Here is a 22,702-nt window from a genome sequence, read left to right on the forward strand (position 1 = left end):
GAAATCCCGGGGAGCCGATCATCGATCGCCCGCGTCGGGCGGATAAAATAAGTAACAACTTGGCGAGGAATCAGCAGAGCCCCGGGCTCCCGTCACTGGAGTGTGGAATTTCCACCTCCACCACCACCAGAGCCGCGCCGTCCGAGCGAGGGGCACGATTTGGCTTTGGCACGAGACACGTCAAAGGGTACAAGCGCAGCCCCTGCAACAGCTGCCACGCGGCCACCGCTGGCGGGAGGGGCCTCGACTCGAGAGGGAGCTCTGGAGAGGCGTCTCGAACGAGACAACAGCACCCACACTTTACCCCAACACCACCATCACCACCATCACCATCATCACCATCATCACCACCACCATCACCACCACCACCATCACACGCGACCTGCCGATCAGAGACCCACAGTACTCTGGCGAACACGTTTACACTGCTGGCCAGACAGACGCGGTGGGGGGGGGGGGCACTGAGGAGGGGGGGGGGGTATAATAAACCTGCTCATTGTTTCAGCTGCCGAGCCGGGAGATCGGACAGAAGAGGCGACCTCTGCATTGCAAGTGCGGCGTTCATTATTCAGTCGGAGTACAAAAACATAATCACGAGTAATCAACTCAAGTAACGGATGGAAGAACAACACACGACCGTCTTCATCGTCGTCGTCATCGTCGTCGTCGTCGTCGTCTAAATCCACGGAACGCAAGCCACGCGGATTCCTGGACTTGAACAACTTCGAGTGGGGGGGGGGTCCCCACTCTGCCTCCCCTTCACCGCCCGGAGGATGCACCGAACGAAATAACTACACACAAACACACACATAACCTGGAGCTGCTTCATTCCCCGGCCATAGTAACGTGGAAGGACCACCACCAAGGTCGTTCGGCCCAGGTGGTGGCGCCGTCCAGAGGCTACGATTTCCGTTCCTTGGTCGGGGTTTGCTCCGCTCGCGATCGTCACCACCATCATCATCATCATCGCCATCATCACCATCGTCATCATCATCATCGCCATCATCATCATCATCATCGTCATCACCATCGTCATCATCATCGTCATCATCATCATCATCGGCGGCGCTTCATTTCAGCCAGTGAAAATCTTTCCCCGCTCAGCGCACCACACCACACCCATCGTGCCTCTGTCGCTGTGGGTTGTGGGCTGCCGCTCTTCACGTAGTACCTCGTACTCCTCCTCATCCTCATGTCCCGGTCTACCAGCGACCCGGGGAAAAAAAAAATATCGAGTGAGAAATGAAGCCCCGATTATCTTCTTCATCGCCATCATCATCATCATCACCATCGTTCGAAGCGATGCATATTGCAGATGTCTCTTGAACGGACTGGCTCCAACCACGGGAACGTGGAATTTCCACGGACCGGCTCAAAGCCGCGCCAGCGGAGGAGAGCTCTGGGAGACACTTGGATTTTACCCCCCCCACCCCCCCAGGGGAGGGGAGGAGGGGTGATGGAGAAATTCTTCGGCTGTTTGCAAAATTGCACTCTCGAAAAACAATCGTTGCTTCATCGTGGTGGTGGGGGGGTGGTGGGGGTGGTGGGGAAGAGGTGGACAGCTTCTCTGCTGCACGGATTAACGGCGAGAGAATGAACGATAAATAACGCTCACGTTGCAGGCCCGCACCTGGAGTGAAATCTCCGCGTGTGCACAAATATGACAGCTCGATCCGTGCTCGATCCGCGCTCGATCCACGCTCCAACAAAGTTCCGTTTGAGTCCCAGCAATTGGATCGTCAAAGAAACGCCACAATTCCCGTTCCCGGTTGTGTGTGTGGGCAAAACCTCGCCACGATTGCCCCACGCACGAGACCAACGCCTTCACGCAATTTCACCGTTTCTTTCCGTCGCGGATGAATTTGTATCGCGCTATGCAGCACGCGATTTCCGCAGATTATGACGGGGGGGGGGGGGGGGGCAGCCTTTGGTCCACGCCGACCAATCGAGGGGAGGGGTTCGTAGCGGTGATTTCTTGGCACGGCTTGGTGAGGTCATGGCAAAAAAAGCCCCTGAACCCCACTGGGCTGGAACTGACCAATGAGGTTTTTGAGCAGTCTGATACCACATGAACACGTGGGTGCGTGCGTGTGTGCGTGTGTGGGCACACGTGTGTACTTGTGAATGCGCCTGCATTAAGTACTAATGAATTGTGCACCGTGTGTGTGTGCGTGTGTGTGTGGGGGGAGAGGGGGGAGCGGTGGTTCAGTCGTTAGCGCACCTCGCTACGAACTTCCTGCCACGGTCAACATCACGTGACGCCTACACCGCTTCTGTGCCTCCACGAGCTTGACTAAAAACAAAGCTGGGGAGACAAAGGCGGCTGGGCGCGAGGGATAGACCACACCACCACGTGTGTGCGCCGTCCTGGCCCTTCGTAGGTGCTCACTCACGACACTTTCCACAAAACAAGTTACGTAGGCTGCGTGGGGGATCTCTGTCAGTGTGTGTGTGCGTGTTCTCAGTCAGCCAACCCACAACACCTGGGGGTCTGTCGCGTGACCCTCCTGCCAGCCAGCGAGCCTGCGACACTTCAAGTGACAGCCTCCAAGTACACCTAGCCTGGCACACGCGTCAATGTCAATTCCTCATGTCCCACCGAGAGAACTTGGGTCTGCAGGAGCGAGGTGACCTTGGGGGCTGTGTGGACAAGACGGGAGCTGGGGGGGGGGAGTCGCATCCGAAGAGAGGGGGGGGGGCTCCTTGAGGGAGACGCTGGGACCCCCCTGAGCCCCCCCCTGCATGGCCACGGCTCCAGCTGCTTAATCCACTCTTGTCTCCCACCAAGTCTCCCACCAAGTCGCCCACCCTCTCTGTCCCCCACCTGTCCACCATGACCCCCCCACCTGACCCCTGACCCCCTCTCACACCTGGCTCACGCTCGGTATGTAGCCCGTCTTGCCCCCGCGCCCCATCCCCATGTACTCCGGGTTCTGCGCCGACGGCCCCATCCCGGCGCCGACGCCACCACCGGCGCCACCAGCCTTCCCCAGCGGCACCACCGCCGCCCCGTTGGGCAGCAGCAGCTGGCCCCGCGCGTGCTTCCGGTGCCACACGACGGCCCTGGCGGGCACCGTGTCGTAGCACGGCGGCCCCAGGGGCGCACCGCCCCCGGCCGGCCGCCCTCCCGCGGCCGTGGCCACCATGGTGGCCGAGCCCCGCAGGGCGCCCGACTTCCCCAGCAGGCGGCCCGGCGGTGCCAGCCGGTACCCGTTGGGCGGCCGCGACAAAGCCGCCGGTTCCGCCGACGTCGTCGTCGTCGTGGTGGTGGCGATCGCGGCGGCGGTGGGGCCGGCGACAGCTCGGTTGAGGCTGCCACCACTGCCGGCAGCAGCAGCAGCAGCAGCAGAGGTGCTCCCACTGCTTGCACCGCCAGCATCTCTGCCCCCAGCAGCGGCGGCGGCGGCAACGGCACCACTTCCACCGCGAGCGGTACCACCGCCACCACCGCCACCACCGCCACCGCCGCCACCGCCGCCGCCGGCCCTGACGCGCGGAGCCGCCGAACCGGCACCGCCACCGCCGGGGCAGCCGGCTCCTCCGTGCCGAGACGCCGGTCGCTCGCAGTTCGCCCCGGGCCGGAGCGACGGCGCCCGGTCGCGGCCCGCGGCGCCCGTCGCGCCAACCGCCGGGCCCAGCTCGCCCGGCGGCTGGCGTGGCGAGAGCAACACCTGGAAGCTGGTCTCGGCCAGGCGGCTCGTCGCGTCGTCGTCGTCGTCATTGACGACGGAGCCCGGCGGCGGCGGCGGCAACGGCTCGGCAGCGGCGAGGGAGGCGCGGCGCGAACGCCGGCAGTCGCGCTCCCACGCCGCGTTCAGGTAGGGCGGCTCGCGCGGGGCAAAGCCGACGCCGCCGCCGCCGCCGCCGACGACGACTCCACCTCCGCCGCCTGTCGCGGGCGCCGCGATGGCGGCGATGGCGGCGACGATGTTGGCGGAGGAGGCGGCGGGGGTGGCGGAGGAGGAGGAGGAGGAGGCGAGCGGGGCGCCCGTCCGCTCGCCGAGTCGGAGGAGCGACGGCGCGAGGGGAGACGGTGTCACGAAGGGGTTGTCCTCGATGGGATTCACGTACTCTGCACGCCGGGACCGGGGGGGGTGGGGGGGGGGGCCTCATCGTCAACCTCGTCGCTGTCGTCGTAGCTGTCGTCGCGACCCATCGTCGTCGTCATCTCGCACGCGTGGGATCTTGCGGCCACTGTGATGACGATGATGATGACCGATCGTTGATAATTGGGTCAAGTCACGAGAACGGTGCTGGTGGAGGCGATTGTGGTGGGTGCGGAGTGCTGGGGAGGTGCGGTGGTGGTAGTAGAGACGTGGCGAATCACCGGCACTCACACTCCCCCTGACCCCGTGACCCCTCCCACGACCCCCCCACCCCCGTGCTACCCGCCTCCCTCGCCCCCCCCCTCCCCCCCGTACCGGGCACGGCGCCGTCGTGGCTGGGCAGGATGTACACGTCCTCGTCCGGACTCGAGTGCCTCTCTGTGGGGGGCCTGCCCCCCACGGCGGCGGCGGTGCCGAGAGTGGGGGGCCGCGTGGGCTCCGAGCTGTAGCGCTGCCTCGTGCCCTCCGCCCGCCCCCTCAGCCCCGTGCCCAACAGCGGCGGGGGCAGGGCCCCCCCCCCTCCGGGTGGGGGCCCCCCCCCCCCGAGGGCCCGGGCCTCACGCAGAGCGGCAGGAAGAGCCGGTCGGAGCAGGCTGCGGAGGGGGGGGCGGTGGGGGGGCTCCCTGGAGGGGGCAGGCCGGCCGCGGCCCCCCTTTCATTGTCGTAGTCCGAGGGGAGTACGCACAGCTGGGGGGGGGGGGCGGGGGGGGGCATCGTCATCTTCGTCATCATCATCGTCCATGATTCATCCACTGCTTCACAGATGTGTGCTGTGCGTTGTGGCGTGTTATTTTCTTGCGATGTGGCGCTGAGTGCTGTCCGGTGTGTTGCGTGTGTTGCGGTGTGTTGTGTTGCGTGTGTTGTGTTGCGTGTGTTGTGCGTGTGTTGTGTGTTGTGGTGTGCTGCGTGTTTTGTGTTGCGTTGTGTTGTGTTGTGTGTGTTGTGGTGTGTTGTGTGCAGTGTATAGCGTGTGTTGTGGGGTGTTGTGTTGCGGTGTGTTGCATGTGTTGCGGTGTGTTGTGCTGCATGTGTTGTGCGTGTGTTGTGCGTGTGTTGTGTGTTGCGGTGTGTTGCGGTGTGTTGCGTGTGTTGTGTGTGTTGTGTTGTGTGTGTTGCGTGTGGTGTGTGTTGTGGTGTGTTGAGTTGCAGTGTATAGCGTGTGTTGTGTTGTGTGTGTTGTGTGTGTTGCGGTGTGTTGTGTTGCGTGTGTTGTACGTGTGTTGTGTGTTGCGGTGTGTTGCGTGTGTTGTGGTGTGTTGTGTGTGTTGCGTGTGTTGTGTTGCGGTGTGCTGCGTGTGTTGTGTTGCGGTGTGTTGCGTTGCGTGTGTTGTGTTGCGGTATGTTGCGTCGTGGCTCACCCCACTCATCGGCATGTACGTAGGCGGGATGCTGGCTCCGGCCTGGGCCTGTGCAGCGCACACACGGGGGGGGGGGGGGGGGATGCACAGGGGTCACGCAGGGGTCACGCAGGGGTCACGAGGACGGTCAACTCCTGACGTTTCAATCGCAAATTCGGAGCGACTTCCCGCTGCTCGCACAAGCGTCGAGGCATCAGCGCTCATCTCCCGTTCACAGCCATGCAGAGCCAGTGGTGGAAGTTGCACATTCCTAAGGCGAGGGCGAGTCTATTTCTAGGACAAGCAGCGTTGCCCTCCCGCACAAAGCGGTTCTCGTTTTATCCACCCGGGAGGGAGGGATGATGATGGGCTGAGTCAACCGCCCCAGGATTTGACCTCGCGACCTTCCGAGGGCAGGCCGCTCGCTCCGCGCTCGGCGGCCTGGCTTAATCTCGGGAGGTCAAAGGTCACGGAACGAGGTGGGTGGAGGAGGGGGGGTGGCGACAAGCTCTGTTGACCCCAGCACAACAACCGCAGCAACAACAACAACAACAACCGCAGTAACGACAACAACAACAGCAGCAGGACAACACCAGCGGCAGAAGGACAACAGTAGAAGGAAAGACGGACGTTCTTCCGTCTCAATGTGGCTGGAAGAATTCCCCCAGAAGGTGGTTGTTGTTGTTGTTGTGGCCTGTCCCTGGGCCTCTCGTCGTTGTTGCGGTGGTGGTGGTGGTGGCGGTGGTGAGGCTGGCTTCTCACCCAGGGTCCAGCCAGCTCGAGCGAGGCTGTCGAACCAAAGAAGACCTGCCGGTGCCGGTGGTGGCGTTGCTGTGGCTGCTGCTGCTGGTTGTGATGCGGCCCGTTCTCTTTGTGCCACCGCTGGGGGATGAAGTACTCGTCCACCTCCAGGAGGTTCCCGTCGCCCACCGCCTCGCCGTCGTCGTAGGCGAGCAGCGCCTGCAGGACGCGTGCCTCCGTGGGGCTGGGCAGGCACAGCGAGCCGTCGCGCTGCCCGCACGCGAAGCCCACCGCCCCACCGACGCAACCCACGCCGCCACCGCCGCCGGACCACCACGGGGGACGACGCGTGGGGGGGAGGGGAAGCCACCGCCAGCGTTGAACGATGGACGATGGGGGAGGGGGCGGGAGGTGGGGGGGGGAATGGACGCACAAACAAGCACACAAACAAAAACACACAAACAGAATGTAAACTAAAGCGAACGAAAGTGAACGCAGACAAAACACGCGAATGTATGAATGATGGCGAATGTGTGCGGGCGAGCGTGTTAGACGGTGGGAGAAAGCTGAGGGGCTTGAAGGTGTTCCTCAAACTGTTTGGGGAAAGTGCTGTAAGCGAGCAACGCCTACTAAGGCCGGCACGGCGCACGAGGGGGCGGGTGGCCAGCACCACGCCCAGCTACTGATGTAAGACCGAGTCGATGCTGAGGGAGGCCCACGACCTGTTCGGGTAATTATTGCCACCGGTGTTGGCCGAGAGCGGGGATTGAACTTGGGTCGCGGCTCTGTGTGCTAGGACAGGCAGAGGGTGAGACGGAGAGACAAACGGAGAGACAAAGAGTTGGAGAGAGACAGATAGCGTGAGCTAGAGGGAGAGACAGACAGATGGAGAGACAGACAGACAGAGACAAACGAAGAGAGTACCTAGAGGAGAGAGACGGCGAGAGAAGGAGAGAGCGAGGGAGAGGGAGAAAGAGACACCGGGGGGGGGGGGGGGGGGTGGGGTCAGTGAGCAGGGCGTCTGCACGGTGAGTGAAAACCAACTCAGAAGCATGGAGAAGTAGCATGGAGGTCATGTGGAGGTCACGTGGGCACCGGGTGTAATAGCAGAAGCAGCAGCAAGGTCTTCCCCACCCCCCAAAGACCTCCGCACCCCCCCCCCCCCAGCCAACCGGCCTCACCTGGATGACGAGGTAGCGCTGGGGGTCTCGCGCCATCTTGGAGAACTCTGTGGCGAGCTCGCGGAACCGCGGGCGGCTGTCGGCGTCGATCATCCAGCCTGCGCAGGGAGGGCAACCCCCAGAGCGTCAACAACACGGTGGACCACCCAGACGGTCTACCATGAGATGGTGGACTACTCGATTGCCTTCCATTAGATGGTGGACCTCCAGATGTTGGACCACCAGATTGTGGGCCGCCAGATGGTGGACCACCAGATGGTGGAATACCAGATGGTGGACTACCAGATGGTGGACTGCCAGATGTTGGACCTCCAGATGGTGGACCACCAGATTGTGGACCACCAGATGGTAGACCACCAGATGTTGGACCGCCAGATGGTAGACCACCAGATGGTGGACCGCCAGATGGTGGACCGCCAGATGGTGGACCGCCAGATGGTGGACCGCCAGATGGTAGACCACCAGATGTTGGACCGCCAGATGGTGGACCACCATACGTTGGACCACCATATGTTGGACCGCCAGTTTGTGGACTGCCAGATGGTGGACCACCAGATGTTGGACCACCAGATGTTGGACCACCAGATGTTGGACCACCAGATGTGTGAGCGAGTGTCCCTGGTGGATCTCGGAGACTCACACTTCACCATGATCATGTAGACGTCGATGGTGCAGATGGGCGGCTGGGGGAGCCGCTCCCCCTTCTCCAGGAGCTCCGGGATTTCCCGCGCAGGAATCCCCTCGTACGGCTTCCCCCCAAACGTCATCAGCTCCCACACCGTCACACCTGTAGCATCACACCACACCATGACGCTACACCGCATCGTCACTCCTACAGCATCACACCACCCCTCGCTGTCACACCTGGAGCATCACACCACACCATGACGCTACACCGCACCGTCACACCTGCAGAATCACACCACTTCTCACCGTCACACCTACAGCATCACACGACACCATGACGCTACACTGCACCGTCACACACCTGCAGCATCACACCACCCCTCGCTGTCACACCTGGAGCATCACAACAACCATTCACCATCACGCCTGCAGCATCACACCACTTCTAACTGGCACACTTATAGCATCACACCACACCATGACGCTACACCGCACCGTCACACCTACAGCATCACAGCACCCCTTGCTGTCACACCTGGAGCATCACAACAACCATTCACTATCACACCTGCAACGTCACACCACTTCTCACTGTCACACCTGAGCGATAAGATCACAGTATGTGCCCGCACACATCACCGCTTCGTGCACCACGCCAGCATTCGTAGGTGCTGCTTTTTGTCAACGTCACTTGCCAAACAGCCGATTGAGGGCTACACGGGGCACCTGTGTCTGTGTTGTCTCACCGTAGCTCCACACGTCGCTCTGGTGCGTGAACGTGCGGTACTGGATTGACTCCAGCGCCATCCACTTGATGGGCATCTGTGAGATGGGGGGGGACATACAGAGGCGGACGCGGGGAGACACGGTGAGACACGGGGAGGAGGAGGAGGAGACACGGGGGGACACGTATGGAGACGCGAGAGACATCGATGTCGTGAACGGCGATGGGGTTGGCAACGCCGCTGACATTCGCGATGACGCTGCCGGTGCTGCCGGTGCTGCCGCTGAAGCGCACCTTGCCGCTGTCGGCCTGGTACTCGTCCTGGTTGACGTCGAGGAGGCGCGCCAGCCCGAAGTCGGTGATCTTCACGTGCTGCGGCGTCTTCACCAGCACGTTCCGCGCAGCCAGGTCGCGGTGCACGAGGCGGCGCTCCTCCAGGTACATCATGCCCTACGCACGCACGCACACACACACGCACAGGTATGTCATCACCTACACATGCACAGGTACGTCATCACCTACACACGCGTGGGTACGTCATCCCCTACACACTCACGGGTACGTCATCCCCTTCACACACACAGGACGTCATCCCCTACACACACACAGGTATGTCATCACCTACACATGCACAGGTACGTCATCACCTACACACACACAGGTACGTCATCACCTACACACACGTGGGTACGTCATGCCCTACACACACACGGTTACATCATGCCCTACGCACGCACGGGTACGTCATGCCCTACACACACAAGGGTACGTCATGCCCTACGCACGCACCCACGGGTACGTCATCTCCTATACACGCACGGTTACATCATGCCCTACACACACGTGGGTACGTCATCACCTACACACGCACGGGTACGTCATCCCCTACACACGCACGGTTACATCATCCCCTACACACGCACGGGTACGTCATCCCCTACACACGCACGGGTACGTCATCCCCTACACACGCACGGTTACATCATCCCCTACACACGCACGGGTACGTCATCCCCTACACACGCGCGGTTACGTCATCCCCTACGCAACGCTCGTGTCACTGTGCGTGCCGTACCTTGGCGATCTGCACACACCAGTTGAGCAGCAGCTGGGAGCCGATGGCGTCGCGGTGGCGCCGCGTGTACTCCAGCAGGCAGCCGAGCGGCATGAGCTGCGTGACGAGCTGCACGCTGGGCGCCAGGCACACGCCCAGCAGGCGCACCAGGTGGGGATGCTCCACGCTAGCCATCACGTACGCCTCCTGCTCGCATCGCGGCCACGACGCAACACGACGCAACACGACGCAACAGAGCGCAGGATGGGCACGCGGCATTCCCTTCGCGCAAGGCGAACACATCACGCGGGGCGTTGCCATCACGCGGGGCTTCCGGATTACAAATTGAGGGAGTATTGTAATAGGTTTGAACCCTTTCAACTGGTAAAAAAACTGACACCTTTATACAAGGCATCATGTTTGCAATAAGCACAACACAAGCAGTCAACATGCAAACAAAAATAAACTCTGATGCCTTGTATAAAGGTGTCAGTTTTTGTACCAGTTGAAAGGGTAAAAACCTATTACTATATTTTGCCGAGCTCTCAATACTCTGATAGTGCGCTGTCTTTGAGTTGTACGCCTTTTGGCGTCATCTGGTCCAACACCAATGGAGACTAGGCTCTAAGAAAAGCTGTCTCGGGTGTGGACCAATCAACTTCAAGGACAGTGCATATCATTATCATTATCAGAGTTGTTTCTTTTTGTTTGCATTTTGACTGCTTGTGTTGTGGTTATTGCAAACATGATGCCTTGTATAAAGGTGTCAGTTTTTGTACCAGTTGAAAGGGTAAAAACCTATTACTATATTTTGCCACTGGTAAAGGAGATGTCTCATAGTGTAAGGGAGTATTGTTGGAGCTATAAAACTGAAAGCCAACTCCGCCTCCTCCTGCAACACCCCTACCCGCAGCACTGCAGCACTCACATCCAAGATCTCCTTGTTGGCACGGGGTGAGGTCCCCTCTCGCAACACCTTGATCGCCACCTGGATCTTCACAGATTCCCCCTCGGGCACCCAGACACCCTGCGCCACGAGGTGGGACACGGTGGGACACACGGGGAGACACACGGGGAGACACGGGGAGACACATGGGGAGACACCGGGACACACGGAGGGACACACGGAGAGAGATACCGGGGGATACATGGGAGGACGCACGGGAAGAGACACGGGGACACACAAGGGGGAGACACAAGGGGAAGACACACGGGGAGACACACGGTTGAGATACCGGGACACACGGAGGTATACACGGGAAGAGACACGGGGACACACGGGGGGACACACGGGGTGGGACACACGGGGTGGGACACAAGGGGGGCACAAAGGGGAGATACACGGGGAGACACACGGGGAAACACCGGGACACGGAGGGACGGGGTAAGGCCGGGAACCTTTAAGGCTGAGGCCGGTGCCTCCTCAAAGTCACGCCACACCAAGTGACAGGAGGCCACACCGCCGTGGCCACACAGGCGCGAGGCACAGTGCGTGCAACACAGTGGGCACGTGGCAGGTTCACAGAAAGTAGACAGTGAGCACGCGGCACCACGGGGCGTGTACCTTGTGCACGTGACGCCACGGGGCGTGTACCTTGTGCACGTGGCACCACGGGGCGTGTACCTTGTGCACGTGACGCCACGGGGCGTGTACCTTGTGCACGTGGCACCACGGGGCGTGTACCTTGTGCACGTGGCACCACGGGGCGTGTACCTTGTGCACGCGGCACCAAGGGGCGTGTACCTTGTGCACGCGGCACCACGGGGCGTGTACCTTGTGCACGCGGCACCAAGGGGCGTGTACCTTGTGCACGTGGCACCAAGGGGCGTGTACCTTGTGCACGTGACGCCACGGGGCGTGTACCTTGTGCACGTGGCACCAAGGGGCGTGTACCTTGTGCACGTGGCACCAAGGGGCGTGTACCTTGTGCACGCGGCACCACGGGGCGTGTACCTTGTGCACGCGGCACCAAGGGGCGTGTACCTTGTGCACGCGGCACCAAGGGGCGTGTACCTTGTGCACGTGGCACCACGGGGCGTGTACCTTGTGCACGTGACGCCACGGGGCGTGTACCTTGTGCACGTGGCACCACGGGGCGTGTACCTTGTGCACGCGGCACCAAGGGGCGTGTACCTTGTGCACGTGGCACCACGGGGCGTGTACCTTGTGCACGTGGCACCAAGGGGCGTGTACCTTGTGCACGTGGCACCACGGGGCGTGTACCTTGTGCACGTGGCACCAAGGGGCGTGTACCTTGTGCACGCGGCACCACGGGGCGTGTACCTTGTGCACGGTGCCGAAGGCGCCCGAGCCGAGCTCGCTGCCTCGCCGCAGCTCCGTCTCCTTGAGGATGCGTAGCTGCGCCTGGTTGGGTGCCACTCCACTCGGGGTGAGCGGCTGCACCAGCTGCGTTGGTGGCGGCGGCGCACACGCACACACACGCACGCACACACGCACGCACGCACACACAAAGATAAAAGATCCCCCGTATAGCCTTAACAGACTGTAGGGCCAAGTGCTGTTAGCGAGCACTTATGAAGGCCGGAACGGTACACGAGGGGGTGGGTGGCCAGAAATACGCCCGACCGCCTTTGTCTCCCCAGTGGCGATGTTTACACACCGCACCAGGTACTCATTTCAGGCTGAGTCGACCTAGGGGAGGCCCAGGACCGGTTCAGATAATCGTCACTGGTGTTAGCCGTGAGCGGGAATCGAACCCGGGTCGCCAGGTTCATAGCGCAGCGCGCTAACCGCTACACTACCGCACGCACGCACACACGCACACACACACGCACAAAAGTAGAGGTGAAGGTCCCCCGGGCAAATGCTTGCGCAGTGGAGGGGGGGGGGGTAGTGGAGGGGGGGTAGTGGAGGGGGGCGGGGCGATGAAGCATCTGCGCTTGTGGCGTCACCGCCGCGCACTTGCCCGTTCACGTTACGTGCCAGATGACCGGCCAGCAAAAACTTTCTTGAAATAATATCACGCGATAATAATTGAGCACATTTCATATTCGCGCTCAGAGCGCACGTAGGAAGTACGTGGGGGGGCGGGGGGGTGCGACTTGGCACTGCGTGCGATCCAAATCGAGCGCACCAGCGGGTTTAAGTTTTCGTTTGTGGTAAACGTGGCCCTTGGGCAACGCTGGCGTTGAACCGCACACCGCAGTGTTAACCAGGGCGGCCCGCGGAAGTCGAACCGCCAGCCACCCCGCGGGGGGGGGGGGGGGTCCCTTCGAGGGCGTGCGTCATCTTGCAACCCGCGGGTCTCGCTGGGCTCACCTCCTCGTCGCGGATGATCCTGCGCATCACCCTCTTGTTGGCGATGCGGCGCCGCCGCAGCCACAGGCCGGCGAGGATGACGACGAGGCCCACGACGAGGACGCCGCCCACCACCCCGAAGGCGACGAGCGGCACGCGCGAGCTGCGCGCACGGGGACGCGCACGGGGGGAGACACACACGGGGAGAGACACAGGGAGAGACACGGGGAGACACGCACGGGGAGAGACACGGGGAGACACACGGGGAGACACGAGGAGAGACACGCGGAGAAACACACACGGGGAGACACGCGGGGAGACACACGGGGAGAGACACACGGGGAGACACACACGAGGACACACACGAGGACACACACGGGGAGACACACACGGAGACACACGGGGAGACACACAAGGAGACAGACACGGGAGACACACAAGGAGACACACACGGGGAGACACACGGGGACACACACGGGGGGAGACACGGGGAGACACACACGGGGAGACACACGGGGAGACACACACGGGGAGACACACGGGGAGAGACACGGGGAGACACACGGGGAGAGACACACGGGGAGACACACACGGGGAGACACGCGCAGACACACACGGGGAGACACGCGGGGAGACACACGGGGAGAGACACACGGGGAGACACACACGAGGACACACACGAGGACACACACGGGGAGACACACGGGGAGACACACGGGGAGACACACACGGAGACACACACGGAGACACACGGGGAGACACACACGGGGAGACACACAAGGAGACACATGGGGACACACACGGGGGGAGACAAGGGGAGAGACACACGGAGACACACACGGAAACACACACACGCGGAGACACACGGGGAGACACACAAGGACACACACGGGGGGAGACACACGGAGAGACACACGTGGGGAGACACACACGAGGACACACACGAGGACACACACGGGGGGAGACACACGGAGAGACACACGTGGGGAGACACGCAGGGAAACATGGGGACATGCGGGTAACATGGGGAGACATGGGGGGGGGGGGGGCGAAGTCACACGGGGAAAACACAGAGACAGGAAGAGAGGGAGACACACGTGGACACACGGAGATTCAAAGTCACTCACACACGAGTGAGATGTCGGGTGCGATCTGAGCCCCTGTCGGACCGAGCATGCTGCCTGTGATCTCTAGGGGAACGGGCGGTTCGCAGGCGAACGTCAACGGGAGGTTTCTCTCCGGCAGCGGCAGCAGCAGCACAGCGGTGACGCTGCTGGAGCGGCAGGAACACCTTTGACACGTTTGAGTGTCACGTGACACTCGTGTTAATTGGCCGTGGTCGGGCGGAGGAGGGGATACGACACACATTTTCTTTTTTTTGGACACGACGACCTCGCCCAGAAAACCCAATCGTCAAGTCACTGCGAAAGGTCTTCGCCGTAATGGTCATCATCGTCATCACCGTCACCACCATTGTCTTCTTCATCGCCGTAATAATCATCATCACCACCGTCACCAACATTTTCTTCGTCGTTGTCATCATCATTGGACGAGATTGACGATCCACTGCTTGATGATTTCCCCCGCCCAAATCCATCGCCACGGTCTCTCCTCACCATCTCGCGACCCTCCCTCCCTCCTCTCACATCCCTCCCTCCCTCCCTGCCTCCCTCCCTGCCCATCGAAACCTCCCCGACAGCGCCACCCCCACGCCTCCCCAAACCCAACGGATTCTTCACCATCCAATCAGGACGCGGCCGGTGAAGTCGGCGGACGTCACGATCGTGATGAACGCGCGGGGGGGGGGGGGGAGTCGGTGGGGGGGGGAGCGATGGAGGGGAGGGGAGGGGGGAGCTTACAAAATATAACGCGTAAACAACAACCGCTGGGACTGGAGGGGGGGGGCTGGGGGGGGGGGGGCTGGGGGGGAGGGGGCTGGGGGGGGAGGGGGCTGGGGGGGGAGGGGGCTGGGGGGGAGGGGGCTCCGTGGTAACGGAGAGGCGCGGTAACCTTGGTGGACGCCCGCGCCGCCTAACGAATGGGTTTAATAATCGAGTTGGGCAGCCACAGAAGTGGGTTCCGCCGCCGCCGGCGGAGAGAGAGAGCGAGATTTATGTCTCTGTGCGGGGGCCGTGGGGGAGCCGTGGGGGTACCGCGAGTAGCCGCGGGGAGCCACGGGGAGCCACGGGGGAGCCGCGGGGAGCCACGGGGAGCCACGGGGAGCCACGGGGTGCCGCGAGTACCCACGGTGGAGCCACGGGGGAGCCACGGGGAGCCACGGGGTGCCGCGAGTACCCACGGCGGAGCCACGGGGAGCCACGGGGAGCCACGGGGGAGCCACGGGGAGCCACGGGGGAGCCACGGGGAGCCGAGGGGGACCGAGGGGGCCAGCACCGCCACGCCCGCAGTGCGGGGGGGCGCCCCGACCACTTCGGCCTCCCGGCGCGGCGGCTCAGACGAACGGTTTTGCACGTATTCACTTTAAGATGTTTTCTTGTTCATGTTTTTGTTTTTTGTTTGTTGCGGTTGCACCCGATTCAAGAGCCGAATGGCTCGCAGGGCTATATACCTAATACATGAAACTTGAAACTTGAGGGGCCGGCGGCGGGTCCCCGAGTCTGGGCTCTCATCCGGGTTGAGCCGCCCGACCGCAGCGGTTGCACCGGGGTCTCGAGTGGGGCACGTTGATGGTCTCAGCGCGGTCACCGATGATTCACGTAGAGACCCATTGATGTGGGGGTGGGGCGGGGGGCATAGGGTCCCCACGCGTCCAGGGTCGTGCATCAGATCTGTCTGTCTCTGTGTGTCTGTATCTCCGTGTCTCCATCTACGTGTCTCCGTGTCTCCGTGTCTGTGTGTTTCTGTGTCTCCGTGTCTCCGTGTATCTGTCTCTGTGTCTCCGTGTTTCTGTGTCTCTATATCCGTTTCTCTGTCTCAGTGTCTCCGGCTTTGTGTCTCTGTATCCGTGTCTCCGTGTCTTTATCTCCGTCTATCTGTGTCTCTGTGTCTCTGTGTCTCTGTGTCTCTATCTCCGTGTATCTATCTCTGTATCTCCGTGTCTCTGTGTCTCCGTGTCTCCGTGTCTCCGTGTCTTTATCTCCATCTATCTCTGTCTCCGTGTCTCCGTGTCTCCGTGTCTCCGTGTCTCCGTGTCTTTATCTCCATCTATCTCTGTCTCCGTGTCTCCGTGTCTCACCTGCTGCTCGGACCGCTCGTGATCTCCTGCCAGCTCCTGCGGCAGTCGGCCTCTGTGGGGCCGTCGCACCTGGGGTGGTGGTGGAGAGTGGTGGTGGTGGTGGGGAGTGGTGGTGGTGGTGGGGAGTGGTGGTGGTGGTGGGGAGTGGTGGTGGTGGTGGTGGGGAGTGGTGGTGGTGGTGGTGGGGAGTGTGGTGGTGGGGAGTGGTGGTGGTGGGGAGTGGTGGTGGTGGGGAGTGTGGTGGTGGTGGGGAGTGTGGTGGTGGTGGGGAGTGGTGGTGGTGGGGAGTGGTGGTGGTGGTGGTGGGGAGTGGTGGTGGTGGTGGGGAGTGGTGGTGGTGGTGGTGGGGAGTGTTGTGGTGGGGAGTGTGGTGGTGGGGAGTGGTGGTGGTGGGGAGTGGTGGTGGTGGTGGGGAGTGGTGGTGGTGGTGGGGAGTGGTGGTGGTGGTGGTGGGGAGTGTTGTGGTGGGGAGTGTGGTGGTGGGGAGTGGTGGTGGTGGGGAGTGGTGGTGGTGGGGAGTGGTGGTGGTGGTGGGGAGTGGTGGTGGTGGTGGGGAGTGGGGGTAGTGCACCCGTTAGAACACAGCCCATCACCTGGTGAACCCACGACCCCACGCTGCCAGGGCTTCACTCTCACCAGCCTGACACGCAGCAGTGCCCTCCCAGACTCTCTCTCTCTCCACCGCTCTCTCTCCACCGCTCTCTCTCCACCGCTCTCTCTCGCCATCGCTCTCCCTACCCCTTGGAGCAGTTGACGTGGCACAGCTGACACGTTCCGTTGGCGTCGACGAACTTGGAGAGGATGGAGCCCGTGGCGTCGATGACCGCGACCGGACATCGCTCCACGCAGTGCGGTCCGTCCCGCACCCTCGCACAGCGCACGCACCGGTCCGCACCCTGGGGCGGGGGGGGGGGCGCACAGAGGTCAGCACCTCGCGGGTCACGGGGTCACGTGGCAGGGAGCTGGGGGTCACCAGATCCCCGTACCCATCGACTCCTGGACCACGGGGGACTCTGTGGAGGGGGCGGTGGGTGGGCGGTGTGGGGGGGGGGGGGGTGTGGGCGGGAGCGTAGGGGGGATGAAGGAAGCTACTGGGCCGTGCCAGGCTAGGTGCACATTGAGGCTAACCGTGCGGTTGGAGGCAGCCGCCCTCCAACAACAGCGGAGGGCGGAGGAGCGATGCTCACGACAACGTGTGGAGCGCCGGGCGGATGAAACGCAGCGAGTTGGCGAATTGCCCGATGATGCTGGATGCAATTACCAGCGAAACGTCGTACTACTCAAAAATTGTAAATGTTGTGGTTTCACGCTTCAACACACCGGTGGGCTAAAGCAGTGAACTATTTGTCTTTTGTCAACGTGACACTTTTTTTGCTGATTGGCCGTGTCGGGTGGTGGAGGGTTACGACACATTTACAAATAACGCGATCTAAACCCAAAAACGTTGATTATGAATAATATTGGTCGCGAAAGCCTACGTGGTAAACTGAGTTGGCACAGTAGGGAGCACGGGTGACGGATCTGCCTGTCACCTGAGTCGGTCAACCCATGGCACCTGGGTCTGTCCCATGACCTCCTGCCAGAACCGAGCACCATCCACACTTCAGGTGACGGCCTCAAGGGGCACCAAGCCTGGCACGAGAGTTGTGGAGCGCCCGCTAGGGGTGCGGTGAGAGCGCTCACCTGGCCCGTGCAGGTGAGCGAGCCGTTGATGGGCAGGCACTCGGGGTCGCACGCCACGCACTCCGTGCCCTCCACGATCTCCCGGTAGGGCCTGCACATGCCGATGGGACCGCACCACTACCATCACCACCACCATCACCACCAGCATCACCACCATCACCACCAGCATCACCACCATCACCACCAGCAGGAGCAACATCACCACCACCACCAGCATCACCACCAGCAGGGGCAACATCACCACCACCACCAGCATCACCACCATCAGGAGCAACATCACCACCACCAGCATCACCACCATCACCACCAGTAGGAGCAACATCACCACCACCATCACCACCACCATCACCACCAATAGTAGCAACATCACCACCACCACCACCAGCATCACCACCACCACCACCAGCAGCAGCAGCAGCTCGGGTCCTGAGACTCCGTGATGCAATCCCGCGTGAAGGCAGTATCCGGTAGTGCCGGTAGTGCCCAATGTAACCGGTGGTGCCAGTGCGGCCGGCCGTGCCGGTAGTGCTGGTCGTGTCGGTATTATCGGTGGCGCCGGTAGCGCCGGTAGTGCTGGTCGTGTCGGTATTATCGGTAGTGCCGGTAGCGCCGGTAGTGCTGGTCGTGTCGGTATTATTGGTGGCGCCGGTAGCGCCGGTAGTGCTGGTCGTGTCGGTATTATCGGTGGCGCCGGTAGCGCCGGTAGTGCTGGTCGTGTCGGTATTATCGGTGGCGCCGGTAGTGGCGGTGGCGTGCAGGGCCTCACCCGTCGTAGAGGTGGCAGCCGCTGACGCACTCCCTGCCACCGCGGCGGAAGCTGCAGGAGAGGCACTGAGCCGGGCCCGGTCCCCAGCAGCCGTCCTGGCACAGCGGGTCGCACACCGAGCCCGTCGCCGCTACAAGGGGGGGGGGGGGGTGGAGGGGGGGTGGAGGGGGGGTGGAGGGGGGGTGGAGGGGGGGGGGTGCTTGTTAACCAACGAGCGTGCAGCCCCGTCCTCACCGCTCACCGCTCGTCAACTCACCTGTCCCTCCCCTCTATCCCTCCCCTGTCCCCCACCTGTACCCGCCCCACCGTTCGACTGCGAGTCACGTGCTCCCACGCGCTCCCACGTGCTCAACCACGTGGCCGTCCGCAAGCCTCGGTCTATCCACTGCTGGATGAGGGCCTCCGCGAGCCGCCTGGAAAAGAATCGCCGTGGAGCTCGGAAGCCAAGGAGCGAGCCGAGTTCGATTCCCCAGCGCCACGGCCAACACCGTTGGCGAGCTCTTCCCACCCACTCACCCACCGCCACCCACCCATCCCCGTCACGCCGGCCGCTTCGCATGAATCAACCCCGCGGCAGGCACGGCCGCCCGAGGGAATTCATCCAGCAGTGGAGTGTGGCGGGTTAGTGCCACGGCGCGTGGATCGATGGCTCCCGCCGGGAGAACGCGACCTTGAGAGGCGCGCTGTGTTTGTTCAGACAGCGCGGTGGGGGAAGGGGGGGGGCGGTGGGGGTCGTCGCTGGGGAGGAGGGAAGGGGTGAAAGGGGGGGGCGGTGGGGGGCGGTGGGGGGGGGCAGAGTTGGGGGCAGAGTGGGGGGCGGTGGGGGGGGGGGCGGTGGATGGCGTCGCTGGGGAGGGAGGGGGTGAAGGGGGGGGCAGTGGGGGGGGGCGGTGGGGTGGCGGTGGGGGGGCGGTGGGGGAGGGGCGGTGGGGGGGGGCGGTGGATGGTGTCGCTGGTGAGGGAGGGGGTGAAGGGGGGGGGGGACGGTGGGGGGGCAGTGGGGGGGTGGTGCGGTGGGCGGCGTGGGTGAGTGAGTGGCGTGTTTGAGTAAGTGGTGTGAGTGAGTGAGTGGCGTGGGTGAGGGCGGCGTGGGTGAGGGCGTCGTAGGTGAGAGGGCGGCGTGGGTGAGTGTGGGTGAGCGTGGGTGAGCACAGCGTGGGTGAGCACAGCGTGGGTGAGCGCAGCGTGGGTGAGCGCAGCGTGGGTGAGCGCAGCGTGCGTGAGCACAGCGTGGGTGAGCGCAACGTGCGTGAGCACAGCGTGGGTGAGCGCAGCGTGGGTGAGCACAGCGTGGGTGAGCGCAACGTGGGTGAGCACAGCGTGGGTGAGCACAGCGTGGGTGAGCACAGCGTGGGTGAGCACAGCGTGGGTGAGCGCAGCGTGGGTGAGCACAGCGTGGGTGAGCACAGCGTGCGTGAGCACAGCGTGGGTGAGCACAGCGTGGGTGAGCACAACGTGCGTGAGCGCAACGTGCGTGAGCGCAACGTGCGTGAGCACAGCGTGCGTGAGCACAGCGTGGGTGAGCACAACGTGCGTGAGCGCAACGTGCGTGAGCGCAGCGTGCGTGAGCGCAGCGTGCGTGAGCACAGCGTGGGGTGAGCACAACGTGCGTGAGCGCAACGTGCGTGAGCACAGCGTGGGTGAGCACAACGTGCGTGAGCGCAACGTGCGTGAGCACAGCGTGGGTGAGCGCAACGTGCGTGAGCGCAGCAGCGTGCGTGAGCACAGCGTGGGTGAGCACAGCGTGGGTGAGCGCAACGTGCGTGAGCACAACGTGCGTGAGCACAGCGTGGGTGAGCGCAACGTGCGTGAGCACAACGTGCGTGAGCGCAACGTGCGTGAGCACAACGTGCGTGAGCACAGCGTGCGTGAGCGGCAGCGTGCGTGAGCACAGCGTGGGTGAGCACAACGTGCGTGAGCACAACGTGCGTGAGCGCAACGTGCGTGAGCACAACGTGCGTGAGCACAGCGTGCGTGAGCGCAGCGTGCGTGAGCACAGCGTGCGTGAGCACAGCGTGGGTGAGCGCAACGTGCGTGAGCACAGCGTGGGTGAGCACAACGTGCGTGAGCACAGCGTGCGTGAGCACAGCGTGCGTGAGCACAACGTGCGTGAGCACAGCGTGCGTGAGCGCAGCGTGCGTGAGCACAGCGTGCGTGAGCACAGCGTGCGTGAGCACAGCGTGGGTGAGCGCAACGTGCGTGAGCACAACGTGCGTGAGCGCAGCGTGCGTGAGCACAGCGTGCGTGAGCGCAACGTGCGTGAGCACAGCGTGCGTGAGCACAGCGTGCGTGAGCACAGCGTGGGTGAGCGCAACGTGCGTGAGCACAACGTGCGTGAGCGCAGCGTGCGTGAGCACAGCGTGCGTGAGCGCAACGTGCGTGAGCACAGCGTGGGTGAGCGCAGCGTGCGTGAGCGCAACGTGCGTGAGCACAGCGTGGGTGAGCGCAGCGTGCGTGAGCACAACGTGCGTGAGCGCAACGTGCGTGAGCACAACGTGGGTGAGCACAGCGTGCGTGAGCACAACGTGGGTGAGCACAGCGTGCGTGAGCACAGCGTGGGTGAGCACAACGTGGGGTGAGCACAGCGTGGGTGAGCACAACGTGGGTGAGCACAACGTGGGTGAGCACAACGTGCGTGAGCACAGCGTGGGTGAGCACAACGTGGGTGAGCACAACGTGCGTGAGCGCAACGTGCGTGAGCACAGCGTGGGTGAGCGCAACGTGCGTGAGCGCAGCGTGCGTGAGCGCAACGTGCGTGAGCACAGCGTGGGTGAGCGCAACGTGCGTGAGCACAGCGTGGGTGAGCGCAACGTGCGTGAGCGCAGCGTGCGTGAGCACAACGTGGGTGAGCACAACGTGCGTGAGCACAGCGTGGGTGAGCACAACGTGGGTGAGCACAACGTGGGTGAGCACAACGTGCGTGAGCACAACGTGGGTGAGCGCAACGTGCGTGAGCACAGCGTGGGTGAGCACAACGTGGGTGAGCACAACGTGCGTGAGCGCAACGTGCGTGAGCACAGCGTGGGTGAGCGCAACGTGCGTGAGCGCAGCGTGCGTGAGCGCAACGTGCGTGAGCACAGCGTGGGTGAGCGCAACGTGCGTGAGCACAGCGTGGGTGAGCGCAACGTGCGTGAGCGCAGCGTGCGTGAGCACAGCGTGGGTGAGCGCAGCGTGCGTGAGCACAGCGTGGGTGAGCGCAACGTGCGTGAGCACAGCGTGGGTGAGCGCAACGTGCGTGAGGCACAGCGTGGGTGAGCGCAACGTGCGTGAGCACAACGTGCGTGAGCGCAACGTGCGTGAGCACAGCGTGGGGTGAGCGCAACGTGCGTGAGCACAGCGTGGGTGAGCGCAACGTGCGTGAGCACAGCGTGGGTGAGCACAGCGTGGGTGAGCACAGCGTGGGTGAGCGCAACGTGCGTGAGCACAGCGTGGGTGAGCACAGCGTGGGTGAGCACAGCGTGGGTGAGCGCAACGTGCGTGAGCACAGCGTGGGTGAGCACAGCGTGGGTGAGCACAGCGTGGGTGAGCGCAACGTGCGTGAGCGCAGCGTGGGTGAGCACAGCGTGCGTGAGCGCAGCGTGCGTGAGCACAGCGTGGGTGAGCGCAACGTGCGTGAGCACAACGTGCGTGAGCGCAACGTGCGTGAGCGCAGCGTGGGTGAGCACAACGTGCGTGAGCACAGCGTGGGTGAGCGCAACGTGCGTGAGCGCAGCGTGGGTGAGCGCAACGTGCGTGAGCGCAGCGTGGGTGAGCACAGCGTGCGTGAGCACAGCGTGGGTGAGCGCAACGTGCGTGAGCACAGCGTGGGTGAGCACAGCGTGGGTGAGCACAGCGTGGGTGAGCGCAACGTGGGTGAGCACAGCGTGGGTGAGCACAGCGTGGGTGAGCACAACGTGCGTGAGCACAGCGTGGGGTGAGCACAGCGTGGGTGAGCGCAACGTGCGTGAGCACAGCGTGGGTGAGCGCAGCGTGGGTGAGCGCAACGTGCGTGAGCACAGCGTGGGTGAGCGCAACGTGCGTGAGCACAG

At 63.0% G+C, this 22,702-nt stretch overlaps 2 protein-coding genes across 2 annotated transcripts; both read right to left on the reverse strand.

Moving 5' to 3' along the window:
* Nucleotides 1–2,864: 2,864 nt before the first annotated feature.
* LOC144951389 (uncharacterized) lies at nt 2,865–5,712 on the reverse strand. The gene is made up of 4 exons (XM_078881627.1): nt 5,680–5,712; nt 5,465–5,512; nt 4,422–4,758; nt 2,865–4,072 (listed from the first exon to the last, which is right to left on the reverse strand). Exons 1-4 carry the CDS (start codon nt 5,710–5,712, stop codon nt 2,865–2,867), a joined length of 1,626 nt encoding a protein of 541 aa, XP_078737753.1.
* Nucleotides 5,545–19,208, reverse strand: LOC144951390 (epidermal growth factor receptor-like). Its single transcript, XM_078881628.1, has 14 exons — nt 19,205–19,208; nt 18,675–18,804; nt 17,909–17,999; nt 16,964–17,121; nt 16,226–16,294; nt 13,051–13,192; nt 12,055–12,177; nt 10,699–10,797; nt 9,792–9,977; nt 9,011–9,166; nt 8,739–8,814; nt 8,006–8,152; nt 7,366–7,463; nt 5,545–6,454 (listed from the first exon to the last, which is right to left on the reverse strand). The coding sequence occupies exons 1-14, from the start codon at nt 19,206–19,208 to the stop codon at nt 5,819–5,821; spliced, it is 2,115 nt and encodes a 704-aa protein (XP_078737754.1). The 3' UTR covers nt 5,545–5,818.
* Nucleotides 19,209–22,702: the final 3,494 nt, after the last annotated feature.

The sequence above is a fragment of the Lampetra fluviatilis genome, chromosome 62, assembly GCF_964198595.1.
Source record: "Lampetra fluviatilis chromosome 62, kcLamFluv1.1, whole genome shotgun sequence".
Taxonomy (NCBI): domain Eukaryota; kingdom Metazoa; phylum Chordata; class Hyperoartia; order Petromyzontiformes; family Petromyzontidae; genus Lampetra; species Lampetra fluviatilis.